We start from the raw sequence: 16505 nt of genomic DNA, 5'->3' as shown, positions 1-16505 counted from the left end.
GCCTTAAACCACTCGGCTTTGTCGCATAGAACCTGCCGTGCACAACCAGGCCGCGGATCCAATCTGACATCCGGGCATCTTTAAATTGCGTAATTCTACGTTCACGGCATCTGAGGTTAGGTTGCAGATAGCATAGTTCCAAAATTTATCGTCCTTCGACAAGTGGCCGTTCGACCGAGGGCTGGTTCGACCCACGGCCTAGATACGGACGGCTTGATATGTTGAAGGCTACGTTCCGAAAGGCAGGAATCGTGATGGTCCATTACATCTAGGGCAGTTGTGGTCTTCGGCAGGCGACCCGAAAAATAATATTGTGTAAAGTAGTAGGGATCTTGCCCGTTATAAATTCCGGTTTCTGTGCTTGCTTGGAACCGATGCAATCTTCCGTATTAGCGACCGGAAAGTCTTCCTTCCGGACGTGAGGCGCGTGGTGACTGGTGGCAGCTGACGAGCCTGGTGCTGGTACTGTAGCAGGTCCTCTGTCCTCAGAAAGTGGACGAAAGAAGAAAGCCGGCGCCGGGCTAGTTTCTGACGTTATATCTCTGTGCAGCTTTGCTTGTTTAGAGGTCAGAAATCGCTTTGTCGTTTTTTTTACGAATCCTAGGTACCTAATATTCGGCCTATTGCCTAAACACTTGAACAGATTTCCATCACTTTCTCAAAATGGAACCAAGTCTGGTGAAGATTTCTAAGCATTGTGATAACTTGGTATGTATCAACATGATTTGATGCTTATATAATAATAAAGCCTGACAGTTAGGCTAGCTATAAAGACCAGACAGTGATTTTTGTTAACAATTCTCTGTTTTTCAATACAAACAAACTACAAAGCTAGCAAGAAATTTTGTTCAACTTAGCTATAGAAAAAACACATTAAAAAATTCCTAATTAAAACTTATTAGTAACAAGCCTTTTCTGTTTTTAAATTAGGTATATTATTAAAGCTTAAGGAATAACTGGATCTTTACAGGCAATAGGACTTCAATGTCTACTGTCAGATCATCAGATGTAGGTAAACGCGGTATATTCCGACACATTAAGGACGCATCATAGTGACAAACCACAGAATTTTTAGAATCAGTTCATTTTTAATTTCCTCATTTACTCATCATAACTCATGATTTAAATATTTTTCATATGTAGGATAATGCAGCTTATGCAGGTAACCAGGATACTTTACTGGTCTAAATATAGTACTCAAAAATGAACTTGAGGGAGAGTCTAAAAAACTCTCTGCTTTGCCACTATGGGACGCATCGAGAAATGAAAAACTATAAAAAAAACGTATGCGGTACGTAAGTTCTGTTGCCTTCACATGACTCTCAAAACACTTCACTACGCGTCAGCAACGATGAAATGTCACAAAATGTTGCCATATTTATTAAAAAGCCTTTAGAATGGAAACCTACCAAATCCCTATATTCCCTCANTCAGGATGCAGTGAAGCTTGTCCAGAAATCAGTTGTGATGATGCAGTGCTCAGAGACAGAGACTTTCAGAAAGTAAGGGATATACTATCAAAGTTGTTAGCAGCATTTTATTATTAAAAATTATCTGGCAACGCATCTTGAAAATCACTGGCAAGGCTTTGAACTAAAAATCCATGTATTGGCAATGCTGCTTGGTGCTTGCACCCTCTGCAGACTGTACCTTGGGTTCCAGAAATGGCGGGAATGCTCTAGTTGCAGCCCTATAGGTAGATGTTTTCCACGCTTGAGTTGACACTTGACAATGACAGTCTATTATTGACAGATAGTGAGATACATTACAGCAATTCATAGTGGCAAACCAGAGATTTTTTATACCCAGTTTATTTTCTATTTCCTCATTTACTCAAGATAAAAAAAATATTTTATGTATGGTATGTTAAAGCTAATATTCATGATACTCTGCTGGTATACTTTAATAATTTGAGACTTGATAATTATTTGAGACTTAATAATTTGAGACTTTGGAGTGAAGTCAATTCAAATACGGTTTTATTGCATTTCACCTATAAATAATGGTAATTTTTTAGGATGAAAATTTTAGGTGGCAAAATGTATTGCCTATGTATTAGTCTTGAAGTTTCAAGAGGAGAAGGTTCAGATTTTGTCTTGTTCTTTTGGAATTCATTAATTGTATAGGTGCATAGCATTTGCTTAAAATGTATTGTGCTGTGTTCAATTTGATTTGAGTGCCCAAAATAAATGTTGTAAACTTCTAATTTATTTCATATTAATATCATTCATGACTTTGCTAAACATTGAAAAATTGATGTATTGTTTCGATAGAGTGTGGCAAATTAAGGTGCATTTATGGTAGCATATAATATTGCAAACACTTTTCATATGGTTTTTTATAGGGTTGCTGTTGAGACTTTGAATAGTGTGTATTTGAAAGGGTTGCACCATACATCATATTTATGCAAGTTTAATGCTTCTAAAAAAATTGGTTTAATCTAGTTTTACAGTCACTGCATTACCAATTCTGCCACATTATCTGAAATGTTTTGATCTAGAATGCTGCATTAGTTGTATCAAAAACATTATTAGGATGCCATTTCAAGCTTAAGCTAATGTTTAAAAAAAACTATTCAATCAATTGAAATCTAATATTTATGGTATCTATATATGCTGCTTTCCAGGATAATTGGTCAAATTATATACCATCACTAAATTACTTGCAATGATTTTTCACTCTAACAGTTTATAAACTGACTATAAAATTATGTTAATATTTCAAACTACAGTCTCACAATATAATCTGTCCTACATTTGAATTATTGAGTTATTCCATGTGTTTTTCAGGAGAGCACTGCTGACCTGCTGAGTCAGCGTATTCAAAGGTTAGTGTCCGAGAAAGCTGGGCTCATGAATGGTGCTGTGGCAAGAACCTTGGATGGAGATGATGGAGATGATGAACTTCACAGTCTCAGGTCTCAAAACAAGAAACTTAAGTATCGCAAGAATATATTGCAAAAGGTGAGCAATGATTGATTTGCTAAAGATAGCTAATCCAGTCTTTTTCAGTAATATTGTAACTTTCAAACTGCCTGTCAACAAACTCCTGCATTATTGAACATTTAGAAACCTATTAAATACTTCTTATTAGATAAATAATATAATAAAATTCTACCCAAACAATTACCTTCTTCCCAAGAAATTATGTTTTGTTTGCAGGTGGTTCTGGATTGGAACCTGCAAGTTGGATCTTCTTAGGCAATTATGAGATTTTTTTTTTTCATTTCTTCCGAGATGAAAAATTTAGTAGAAATTTGCTGCCAACAATTTTGGTGCTGATTGCCATTTTTTCTGATAGTTGTGATTTGAATTTCATTCCAGTGCAGGCTTTGTCTTAGAATTCTATGACTTTCTGGAAAGTTTTTAAACACTGTCCTCCAAACTTATATTACTACTTTGGGAAAATCTAATTATAGAAATTAGATGTACGTATTAATAATTGTCTGGTTATTAAGAGAGCACAAAAAATTCTATTACATGAATGCTGTTACCCAAATGACAAGCTGTGGCATCTAAATTAAACCGGCCAATGGTTGCTTTATAGACCTGCTTTGCTGGGTGAAAAAGTGCCTGAGGAATGTAAATTATTCTTCTGTACTCTTTAGTTTTGTTATTTTTTTGTAGCTTTGAATATTTTTTTGTTACCGGTAATGCAAGAGTTACTTGAGTGGAGGATCATTTAATCAATGCAAATCAATCTGGTCTGCATTGATTGATGCACATCTTAATGTTCATGCTCATGATGGTGTCTTCTATGTATGATGGCTCTTCAGCTCAAGTTTTTTTCTGATGAATAACAGAATTTGTCACTATAAATCCATTCCATTTAAAAACCTAAACTCTCTGATCTATCTAATGATTGTTTGCCTTATTGATATTTATTTCAGAGCATTGATGAGTATTGTTTGTCGGAGGGTGTTGAAGCAGGCAGAAGCAAACAAGCAAATGACGCAGCACCATCTGTGGAGGTGTCACTGCATCATATGTGTGCCATCTTACAGAATCTGGAGCAAGTCTTCATCAGAGCTGTCAACCAAGCTTACCCTCAAATCAGCAATCCTCCCTCGGTTCAAATACAGCTCAGCAAAATGGCTGACTATCAGTGTAATGTAGCTATGGCTTTGGCTAAGGTAAGTAATTGCTTTGATCATTTCAAATCATATAAATGACCATTCATTAGTTGTGCTAAGTCATGAATATGAATGCTTGACAAAATAAAGGTAAACGCTTTGATGTACCTAGTAGAAGACCCAGGTGTTAATTACTTTATGCAAATAAGAACTGCTCTTTATTGAATGTAAATATAAATAGTGTTTCAATAACTCTTTTCTTTGCTAACTACTAATACACATTCCAGATTTTAAAAGAAAATCCACGTATTGTGGCCCAGAAGGTGCTGGAGGCTGTGGGCAAGTCTCCGGTCATAGGAAGCTTGGAGTTGTCTGGCCCAGGCTTCATCAACATAACCTTGTCTCAATCCTTCATTAGAGAACAGGTGCAGTTATCTTGCATTAAATATCTAATTCATTAATTATTATATAAAGCTATTCCTAATAATGAGAGGAGCTTGGACACAAATTTGGAATCCAAGATTTTTCTGTTGAAAAATTGTGGTGTTTGCCTATTTGGCTGAAGATACAAGCAAATCCTCACTTCATTTTATCTTTTTGTGGTTCTGGCGTCTTCATTATCTATATTTTAGGATTTTATCACAAACATTTACTACGTATCTATTGAAATTTCAACAAGTTTCAGCAAGAAATTTTAACAAGACAAGTTGCTTGTCCATTACAATATCCAGCACACTTTGAGTGTTGAGCTTACTTAGAGCCATTAATGTCCTGCTGCAGGTAACCCGCTTGATCACAGAAGGCGTCACTCCTCCTCCTGTTGAGCCTATCACCGTAGCTGTAGATTTCTCCTCCCCCAACATTGCTAAAGAGATGCATGTTGGCCATCTTAGGTAAGTCATAATAAGCTCTGCGATTATAATCATACACATAAATCACACATATGAGCTGCAAGTTTGAATTCATATTTACCAGGTTTTCAAAAGTTTTCGTTACCACGTCTTTCATCCATGCACGAAATTATTGATTACCGGTATTCATTGACAGAGATTACTGCAGTTGTGTCACAGATTTTGTGAAACCAGCTTCACTTCTTTCTTCAATCTTACTGTATAATTTAGATTATAAGCTTCTTGCAGATAGTTGTAAACATCTATGTTCCTCTCCCATCATCGTAGAATATCATTGGTGTGCGGTCATGCTTGTTACGGTACATTTACACTGCTGCTCAATTTCATGTAGAATGAATAAAGTCTTATTTCCTGCATACGGAAACACGTGCGCTGCAATCATTTCATTCTTCATGCTCACGACACTTAGAACCTCCTGCAAGTTTAAGACAGGAAATATCTGATGCACTTAATATTCCAGATCAACCATCATTGGAGAAAGCATTTGTCGGCTGTTGGAGTTTGTGGGCCACAAGGTGCTGAGGATCAACCATCTGGGCGACTGGGGCACGCAGTTCGGCATGCTTATTGCACACCTCAAGGTCAGTAGCTAACACAATTGCTATCATTTGTTGCTCAGCACAAAATTAGACTCTTAATTTGACTCCTTATTGCACACCTCAAGGTCAGTAACTAACACTATTGCTCTCATTTGTTGCTCAGCACAAAATTAGACTCCTCATTATGTTGTTCATGGCTCCCTGATTGTGAAAAGCTTGGTGTTATTGCTTAGCTGTTTTATCAGATATCGCATGATTTATGCTTTTTATTTTTCTTAGTTTTATGAACATGATTTATTAGGATTATCTGTTGTTTTTGTGTCATTTTTGTCGCACTTTTTCAATTACTCTATTTCATCAATGAAATATATTTCTGGTGCTGCTTGTTTAGCATGTCTGTATTTATTTCTGTAATTTTCTGATATCAATCAGCTGTCTTTGTTGGGCTGTTAAATTTACTAAATCATTCATCATCCTTAAACTCTTAATATTAACAACTAATGATCAAATCTGTCAAACCTAGTTATAATAGTTAAATTTATGTCCAGTGGACAGCCCCTGTAGTCTGTGTTACCTTATGTTACTCAGGACCGCTACCCTGACTACCTGCTCTCGCCGCCACCCATTGCAGACCTGCAGGGTTTTTACAAGGAATCCAAGAAGCGCTTCGACGACGACGAGGAGTTCAAGAAAAGAGCCTACGCTGCTGTGGTGCAGCTGCAGGCGCATGAGCCCGACCACGTCCAGGCCTGGAAACTCATCTGCGATATCTCCAAGGCCGAGTTTGATAAGGTCGGTTCCTGCTTGTAGGTGGTGGTAAATGGTGGATGGTCCCTGCCGGTATGATATGGCGTACGACTAACGAATGTTGGACAAGTCCTGTATGATGTGATGTACGACTGACGAATGTAGGACATGTCCTGTGTGATGTGACGTACGACTGACGAATGTTTGACAAGTCCTGTATGATGTGACGTACGACTGACGAATGTTGGACAAGTCCTGTATGATGTGACGTACGACTGATGCATGTGGGACAAGTCCTTTATAATGTGACGTACGACTGACGAATGTTTGACAAGTCCTGTATGATGTGACGTACGACTGACGAATGTTGGACAAGTCCTGTATGATGTGACGTACGATGTACCCCTAGGACTAAGTTGTTCATAACTAGTCCTGTTTATTTCGATATAATGTTAGGTCTTGTTTAGGTTTTATGTCTGTCTCTGAATTTTGACTTTTAAAGTGATTTTATTCATTTTTAGTTTAGTCGAACTGATGACTGAGCTGGACTCCGAAACGTTTTCAAAATCGATATGGTGAATTTTCTTGGCGTTTTCTTTGCTTTTAAATTCCTTGTGAACTTGCGATATAAGCAGACTAATGATATAAGTCCTGTATGATGTGACGTACGACTGACGAATGTTGGACAAGTCCTGTATGATGTGACGTTCGACTGACGAATGTTGGACAAGTCCTGTATGATGTGACGTACGACTGACTAATATTTGACAAGTCCTGTATGATGTGACGTACGACTGACGAATGTTTGACAAGTCCTGTATGATGTGATGTATGACTGACGAATGTTTGACAAGTCCTGTAAGCTGTGATGTACGACTGACGAATGCTGGCAGGTCCTGTATTAATTTCTGGCAAGCCCTGTGGGACGTGTGGCCCATGAATGTCTAACATGTTCTATGTACCGCGTGAATTTCTGAATTAGTTTCAAAACAATCCACTGTTTTGTATGAATATTTGTCTCAGCAAATACATTGTGGAGAGTTGTCAGGTATACGCGCGTCTGGAGGTGCGGACGGAGGCGTGCGGGGAGAGCTTCTACCAGAGCAGGATGGAGGAACTCGTCAAGGACCTCGACTCCCGAGGGCTACTGAGTCTCGAGGACGGCAGGAAGGTAGCCTTTTATCATTAAATTTGGCTATTCGTGTTATACGAAATGTGGGGTTTATCTTTATTTTATAAGTGTTCGAAGATTCGAATGGTTTGTGGGAACGTTTTCTCAGTTTGTGTTAAGAAAGTCCTTTTGCTGATGGATATACAAGTTTAGGGTGTTACTGGTTATAACTTATAAATACCGGTATGTACTATATAATACACACTATGCACTATATTGTACTGTATCCAGTATTATACCATGTGCATTATTTTTATGCCTGCAACGACCGAGTATGAGCCACAGAACATGACTAGACTTACACGGGTTAGATCGTAATGAATATTAATTAGCAGAAGAACGGCATCGAGAATCTTGCTTGCTAACTACTGCGCCTCCAGAAGACCTTTTAAAATGTGGCAAGAAGGGCAACTGGAACGGGCTGTCGTTGCTGCCTTAGAGTTGAGCATGGCTTCTTTTTGAAACACGCATCATTATTTGTAATGGTGTTACCTGGACACGGATTCGTTGCTGCAGGTGATGTACGCCGAGAACTGCACTGTTCCGCTGACGGTGGTGAAGAGTGACGGCGGCTTCACGTACGACACGTCGGACATGGCCTGCATTAAGTACAGGATCCATGAACTCGGCGCTCAGTGGCTCGTCTACGTCACGGACGCCGGCCAGCAGCAGCACTTCAAGGTGGTCCACAGCTATGCCGCGTCTGCCATTATTCTCCAAGATGTTTCTCTTAGATATCGAAATATTTTTTGTATATGACTGTTTTTTGCGTGCATGTAAAATCGTTCTCATCTTTGTATCCATTAATAACTGCTCCATTCAGTTTAGACAATTAATGACATCAATTCATCTTGACAACTTTATTAACATGATGATGACTCAAGAATGAAAACAGACTCAAAAATAATGTTCTATTTAACCGCTTGTTGCTAAACATTTAATCCATCCCTGATGTATTGGAGCCTTCACTGGGGTTCTGTGTGACGTCACTTGACGTTAAGGAACATTTCAGAGTTTCTTGGCGTGCGCCCAACGCGCTGGCATCTACGACCCTTCAGCCGTGCGCGTGGACCACGTCACCTTCGGGGTGGTGCTCGGCGAAGACAGGAAGAAGTTCAAGACCAGATCAGGTGAAGGGAGCTTCACCATACAGTGTCGGTGCTTGTGAGCGGCGTACAAGTTGATGTTTAAATTTCGATTTGTAGAGTTAGGTGTTTTTTTAAAGGCTCTGGTCGCAGTTACGGCGCTTGTGTATTGTGTGCAATGTAAGTAAATAGCGTGTCTTGTGTCAATCAGGCGACACCGTTCGTCTTGTGGAGCTACTGGAAGAGGGATTGTCTCGCGCTGAGGCCGTCCTCAGAGAAAAAGGTCGCCATGAGGTGCTCACGCCACACGAGTTCGAGAAGGCGAAGACGGCCGTGGCGTATGGCTGCATCAAGTACGCCGACCTATGCCACGACAGGTGAGCCCGATCCTCCTGGCCATTTGCCTTCTGCCATTCATTGTATATATTGAAACAGTTGTTGCATTCTCGGAATAATCATCTATGATAGTGTGTTTAATCAATAATTTGATGCTATATGAAAAAACTCGTCGTAATGGCACTAATCACGCGTGGTGTGCAGGACGCGCGACTACATCTTCTCGTTTGACCGCATGCTCGACTTCAAAGGGAACACGGCCGCCTACCTCCTCTATGCCCTCACACGCATCTGCTCCATCGCTAGGACCGGTGAGTTATTCTCGTGTCAATACCTGGACTGTTGTGTTATTCTCGTGTTAATACCTGGACCGGTGTGTTATTCTTGTGTTAATACCTGGACTGGTGTGTTATTCCTGTGTTAATAACTGGACTGTTGTGTTATTCCTGTGTCTATACCTGGACTGGTGTGTCATTCTTGTGTTAATACCTGGACTGGTGTGTTATCTGTCTNACGTATTAATAACAAGGCTGTACTCCCACCCTTCTGTACTTGTACCACATTCTTTGTTTTACCTTCTTCTTGGGACCAAGACCGCCTCTTTTACCACCGGCGTTTTACTTGGAATCGAAATACATAGACAGTTGTTGATAAAATTTCAATGTATGTATACTATAGCCAGGCGTAAGTTTTGAAAGATTTCTAATGTGGAAGTGATGCCTTAAATGCTATAAAACTTGACATTATTAACGTTCATCGTTTCCAATTTAACTTTGTTTGGCGGATGTTAAGGTAATAGTGTAATATTTAGTGAAGCTCTTGTTTTGAGACTTGAAAGCTTATTTTAAAGCCTTGAGGTTATCCTGTGCACGCAATGAACTATACTAGACCGCACTGACGTCTGCCTTGATTAGCTGGAGTGAGCCAAGAAGCCCTACTGAAGGCGGCGCGGACGGCGCCCCTTGAGCTGGCGCACGAAAAGGAGTGGAAGCTTGCGCGCGCTCTGCTCAGGCTGCCAGACATCATCCTGAGACTGGCGACCGACCTCTACCTCCACCCCCTCTGCGAGTACCTTTATGAGGTGACGTGGCGCCCAGTGACGGCGTGGNCTGTCACGGGGTGACGTTGTGATGCCAATTCTGGCACGGGGTGACGTTGTGATGCCCAGTCTGTCACGGGGCGACGTTGTGGTGCCCAGTCTGTCGCGGGGCGACGTTGTGGTGCCCAGTCTGTCGCGGGGTGACGTTGTGATGGCCAGTCTGTCACGGGGTGACGTTGTGATGCCAATTCTGGCACGGGGTGACGTTGTGATGCCCTGTCTGTCGCGGGGTGACGTTGTGATGCCCAGCCTGTCGCGGGGTGACGTTGTGATGCCCAGCCTGTCGCGGGGTTTGTTTGTGGTGTCTGAGCCACATACCGGTACACAAGTCGCGTTTGTTCGCCCCGCGTCGTAACCCAAATGCTGGTACTGTCCTGTGTCCAAGATTGCTTTCCTGTCATGGCTTTTTCTTACTGCCACTAATTATCCACACGTTTTCCGGTTAATTTTCTGCATTGCATTTTCTTAAACTGGATTACTAGCCAATCGTGTTAGTCTAATTCCTTTTGTTAATTATCCTCGTGCACTGTGGTAAAATATTCATAATGATAGTCAAATTTTGAATTGACGATTGTTTTGATGGTTAGTTACTCTAGCTATGTTCAAGACCCACGAAATTCATGAATGATTTGCTCCTCAGGGTCTACTGTTGTCATTAATGTATTGTATATTTGCTCACAGGTATAAATGTGGGATATTTTTCGTTGGCATGTCGAGGATCATGCAATGAAACCGAAAATTTATCTCTACTTATCTTAAAGTTCACCTTGTATATCTAAAATTGACGACAAGGAGGATTCTTTACTGAAAATTAATTTAAAACTTGTAATTTGATTTTGCTATCCTTACACTTGATGCGGGAATTAGAGCAATATTCGTTATTTATCGTGCAGCTGTCGTCGGTGTTCTCCGAGTTCTACGACAACTGTTACTGCGTGGAGAAGGACGAGTCCGGCACTGTGTTGCAGGTTCACACCAGCCGCCTGCTGCTGTGCGAGGCTACGGCCACCGTCTTCAAGCACAGCTTCGCGCTGCTCGGCATCAATACTCTCGATAAAATGTAGCGCAGCTCAGCCAAACTCGGTTGTTGTATTCCAATAACTTTATTAATTGCAAAAAAAAAGCTTCGGTACATTTTGCCTTCAATGGAATTCTCTGTTAAATGAGTGATTATTTGATTTTATAATGAATATCAATGTCCTACGTCGCTTGAGATGATAATCGAGTTTTTGATTTGTTGCTTCACGATTGAATTTTCTTATTTTCACGTCCTACTCAAGTTATTGGGCTTGCTGTATACTTGCGAGTGCTCACGTCGTGTTCAATGCCACAAAAGATGAAGATGTTATTTCAGATATTGAATCTCTGCAAGTAGCCGTCAAAAATCTGTGTTCAGTTCGAGAATAAATTTGTTGTAATAGAATACACATGTACTTTCCATCCGATGACCTTCAAAGCGGTAAGGGACAAATGCAACCTATAACGATTTTCTTTTGTTTCTGAATCTAAAGTTGAGATGTCAGCTTCGAATTTCGAGTAATGCACGTTGTTTGGTGATGAAAGAGCCGTTATATTATTGCATCTTCTGGTCTCTATTGTTCCAGGTTTTTCTTATATAATCAATTAGCGGATTGCTTGCTCATCGCCTGTCGTAGCATGGACTACATTACCATAAACCTTATTTCTTTGTTTTTCTAACGTTTTTTACGCGCTTAAATAGTTCTGCTGCCGAGTTCAGAGCGAAGGCAGCCATGATGCGTTACGTTGAATACACGCTGAGAAAAATTATCGCTTTATTCCTCCAATTATTTAAGAGAATTTAGTCTAGCAACCTCGCCGTGTCTATGGGCGCAGTGAGGCAGCAAGTTAGAAATTAATGGAGCTGAGCTCCTTAGGTGGCAATCTATGCAAATAATGAGCAGTGTACAGGCTATATCCCGTTTAAATAATATATTTTAGGCATGAAATAATAAGAACAATTCTGCAGTGTGTGATTTCTTCGTCCGGTTTCATCCGTTGCGCCAAAACAGAGTTGCTCCCAACAGCCAAGCACGACGCATTGCTCTCGGGGGCAGTCGAGTTTGAGTGAACGTAAGAGGATTTATTTCAATAGCAGATGCATTGGGAAAAACTTAGCCAAGTTTTGGTGGCTAAATTTTAAATATTAGTATAAAGTACGAGAATCGATGGCAGCCGAATGGATAATAGGCACAGACAAAAATGAAAACGATCTTGGGATCCAAGATAGCGATGCAAGTGTCCACGTGTTGTTGGAATTTGTTTGTATACAAGTATCCTGCCGAGGATATTCAATAAAGAATATAAACGGATCAAAGAACTTACCCATCAAACTACCGTCCAATTCTGAACAATATATTGAATGTCAGCCCTAGATATACGTAGCGCCCAGCCTAAAGTTGTCTGCTGGAAGTCCAGAGTGTCTGAGGGATGGTCGTCGCAGAGCCAATTAGTGCTGCTCGTCCAATCGCACGAGGTGATGAGGATCCGATTGCCTGTTCACATTCATTGGATGTTATTGAACGATTACTGTTCAATATTCGTTACATCACAACACCTACAGCAATACTCGATGAAACTCAAACCCTAGACAAATTTATCGATAACCTCGTTAACATATGGAACAATGGCCCCGCTTAATCTGCATGTATCGAGCGTGACATACTGCGCGGCCGCTGTGCTCCTTATTATTGTGGTATTCCTACGAAGTCAGTGAATGAATCTGGCCGAGTCTCACGTACGTGTGGTAAAGCTTGAGCGGCGTCTCGAGACTTGTTGCATTATGTATGAGGTGTGAGCTGAATCGTGGCTTGTATGTAACTATTATGCATGCCACTTTAATTACATTGTCAACAGAGAATACACAACGCATATCTCGTGGCTTTGAGATCGTGTTAGTTAAATCTTCAAAGAAGGCGAGCCGACGTCCGTCGTATATATTGTGAATGGTTTAGCGGTCGTGAACGCTAGGCGGTCATGCTTCTCTCCGCGCCGCATGCTAACGAACAGCGCTGAAGGATAGGCATGCGAACGCCTGTAACGTTGCGAGGTTTTCTGACTCGCATTGAGTACTTGCGTCTTGATCTTCTCAAAGAAATCAATTTAGATGTTTTTAGAAGTACTATGGACTAAATAAGTTGTTCTAACCATTTGGTGCGATCGTTGAACTTCGGAATTTTTCGAGCAAAAATTTCTCCTGAATACGATCTGAACGTTCGTCCGAGTAAAGTTTGACATTAAGTAGGGGTTTTTAATTTTATTTTAACAATTATTTAATTTTGTTAAACGAAAAAGAATTTATCGATTAGCGTCTTGGAAGTTTAAACAAGTGCAGGGGCAGTGCAAACGCTGGGGTTAAGCAGGCTTCTGACGTACGGATGCTCTTTAAGAGCTTGCCATATTTTCGAGTCAGGCGCCAGCACGGTCACCTATAAACCTTCACCAAACGTGAATTATTATGCTGACGACTATCCAAGCTGGTGGTCGAATATTTAATATTTAGAGGGCTTGGTCACGAGCTCCAGGAGAGGCGAGGCTGCCTTGCACCAACAGAACAACTTCGAAAAAACGTCAAAACTTGCGTGCGTTTTAGAACACATCCACGAAGACAAGTAAATCTTGCTTCACCAGTCCAACATTCATTTTATACTGATTTTTCTATTATGACAGTTTCTATTATGATTAGTTTTTTTAGGGCTTTTGTCAATGGTTTTGATTATTTTCGAAATTTGTTACTTATTTGGTCTGATCGTCGCCCTGTTGTCATTGGAATTGAGTTCTGTACTGTGAATAAATAAATAAATCGATCAATCAAAGAACAATATACTTTCGTGTGCGCGGTGTATTTTTTTGAGTCATATGTACAGGCTCTAATGATTCTAATTCACTGAAGAATTACTATTTTAGTACAGATTTTTTATTACATCAAGTTTTATTAGTAATATTATTTCCTGGTATCATATTATGTGAATTATTAATAAACACGTTAGAGAAACAGTCACAAGGGTGAAAGAATTAACAGTTCATTTACATTAATGAATCAACTTGACATTTTAATTTTTTTCATAATTAAAAATCTTGAAGCTACAACTTCAAGTTTCTAAACGAGCATCAATTCAAGAAGAGTGGGCGACTCGCTTACCAGTTCCGTATTGTTAATACGGGAGCATCAATTTAACAAGAGTGGGCTACTTGGCTGCCAGTTCCGTATTGTTAATTAATACGGGAGCATCAATTTAATAAGAGTGGGCGACTCGGCTGCCAGTTCCGTATTGTTAATACGGGAGCATCAATTCAATATGAATGGGCGACTCAGCTACCAGATCCGTATTGTTAATACGGGAGCATCAATTCAATAAGAATGGGCGACTGGGCTGCCAGTTCCGTATTGTTAATACGGGAGCATCAATTCAATATGAATGGGCGACTCAGCTACCAGATCCGTATTGTTAATACGGGAGCATCAATTCAATAAGAATGGGCGACTGGGCTGCCAGTTCCGTATTGTTAATACGGGAGCATCAATTTAGTAAGAGTGGCAAAGGCAGTCGCACCGATCAGTTTGTGCGTTACTATGTACAATTGGTTCGTGGAGCACTTCAGGCGAACGCGACGCTATAAAGTGACGCTTATTTTTACTTTTGTTTTTTTGTTTCTACAGCTCCCGCCATTCCCTTGTGCACTCATTGCCGCTGTGAACAGTGAACGCTATAGTGACAGCGCTACACGTGGCCAGTGGATGTGAGTATTTAACGTTCTTAATTAAAGACGAGCACCTGAACGTATGTATCAGAAATATGTATACGTTACTTTTCTATGGAATTTCATTCGAATCCGCTATATAGTAAATGGAAAACAACTGCAATGCTTCGGGTTGAGACTTGACGTCTTCATATCAAATATTTTATAATTAACTACCGATGAATTCGTCTTGAATTGAACTTGATCAGATTTTTCATCACGTAATAAACCGCACAAGCTTCACCATGGTACTTAATTAAACGCTCATTTCATCGGTTGACGTAATTACGTACGTCGTACGTCGTACTTAAACGTAATTACGTCGTACGTTAATAAGTGAATTGCAAGCCGAATTCAACCCATGAAATTTCTATTTTGCTAGCATTTAAATAATGAATTGGATTGACAAGTGCGGCACAGAATCATATTGCCTTGCTCCAATATTTGCCTCGTACGGTTTTTCCCAGGGAAATGAGCGGAGATTTTAGCCTGATTTTGCTTGAGTTTAGAAAATAATAATTGTATGCTGGCGTAATTGGCTGGCTTGTTTGTCTGCAATTATAGCGATTGGCGAGGCGGCCATCATTTCAGACAGAAATATAGAAATGGGAGGCACGAGAAGCGATGCTATTTATATATTTCTAAAATGAAGAAATATATTAACTAGACTTGGCTTCATTGATTATAATTATATCTTTCAATTGTGCATTTCCAAGGAAAATATTGAATGATGTATTATTTCCAAAAATTACTGTTAATAGTTATTTGAAAACATGGAAGTTGTTATATGCAAATACTGAAGGAACGTAAATACGTGCAGCGATTGCGTAGAGTTTTGTTCTAAAGACGCAGCAGTTAAATTAAAGTCAAAATCTTAAAAGACTGAAATATATTTTATTACTCAAGTCATATTGAGGGTTAGCCTTCATATCTCATCATGTAATATCTCATCTTATCTCTTCATAACAATCAAATGTGAACAATTGTTATCCAATACATTTTCAACTGCGGGATTCGAAGAACAACTGATATGCACGAATTAAAAATAGCTTTCATTGAAGACCAGCGAATTTGATTTGTTCACAAATTTCTTACTAGTTTCCAATATATAATAATAATTCAACAATCGGTACCCTGATTTTCGATGTACACATGCAAATTTGAAATATTGTTCGATATATTGAAAAAACTTATATGGAAATTGACATCAGAAAAAAAAAACAATTTCCTTTAATGTTAGGCGATCAAATATTAAAATTATATTTTTTTAATTATTTGCATGCATTGATAACATATGTGATTTTCATATGATTTTTTTTTCATTCACTGTATTTAACGCTTAAAGAGAAGCGTCCTCATTAACTCTCAAGGTTTCATAGTGTGTCCTATGCTCTCAAAGACTTCAAGGCAACAAAACATTTTGAAAAAGACTTCGTCATCAGAAATTATCTCGTGTGTACTCGAGGCGCTTCTGACCCGCGTTACAGCTAATCATGTCGTTCAATTTGATTTGGTGCTTGTTTTTCTGCAATAATTATGGTCTAGTTAATTAAACGTCGGCTAACAGGAGCGATAACTTAAACCGAGCTTATCGAAACTTTTAGACCTTTTATTAAGATTACAAATTATGAGTGACTGCATGGCCTCGGATTCTTGCAGTCCATCTGCTGAGCCATTCGGTAGTTTATGAAGGTGGATGTCAAAGTGCTTGTTTTTATGTTAGAATCACTTCAATGAAGAATTAACAAATGACCGAGGTAATCTGGATCCCATTAAGGAGCTGGTCT

The 16505-nt window shown here is 39.7% G+C and overlaps 1 protein-coding gene across 1 annotated transcript; it reads left to right on the top strand.

The window, feature by feature from the left end:
* Nucleotides 1-400: 400 nt before the first annotated feature.
* On the top strand, nt 401-11746 carry LOC108679493 (arginine--tRNA ligase, cytoplasmic). The gene is made up of 14 exons (XM_018168118.2): nt 401-708; nt 2790-2963; nt 3890-4132; nt 4360-4497; nt 4853-4965; nt 5444-5564; nt 6111-6314; nt 7318-7440; nt 7957-8121; nt 8453-8570; nt 8737-8902; nt 9066-9172; nt 9776-9942; nt 10854-11746. The coding sequence occupies exons 1-14, from the start codon at nt 664-666 to the stop codon at nt 11022-11024; spliced, it is 2055 nt and encodes a 684-aa protein (XP_018023607.1). The 5' UTR covers nt 401-663; the 3' UTR covers nt 11025-11746.
* Nucleotides 11747-16505: the final 4759 nt, after the last annotated feature.

Source organism: Hyalella azteca, unplaced genomic scaffold, assembly GCF_000764305.2.
Source record: "Hyalella azteca isolate HAZT.00-mixed unplaced genomic scaffold, Hazt_2.0.2 contig12373, whole genome shotgun sequence".
Taxonomy (NCBI): Eukaryota; Metazoa; Arthropoda; class Malacostraca; order Amphipoda; family Hyalellidae; genus Hyalella; species Hyalella azteca.
The sequence above is the reverse complement of the archived record's forward strand: the minus strand, read 5'-3'. Positions and strand labels throughout refer to the sequence as shown.

Coding starts and splice junctions, on each gene's coding strand:
- LOC108679493 (XM_018168118.2), top strand. CDS start 664: ATGGAACCAAGTCTGGTGAAGATTTCTAAGCATTGTGATAACTTG. Junction 4,498..4,852: donor AATCCTTCATTAGAGAACAG/GTGCAGTTATCT, acceptor GTCCTGCTGCAG/GTAACCCGCTTGATCACAGA. Junction 8,122..8,452: donor GCCAGCAGCAGCACTTCAAG/GTGGTCCACAGC, acceptor GGAACATTTCAG/AGTTTCTTGGCGTGCGCCCA.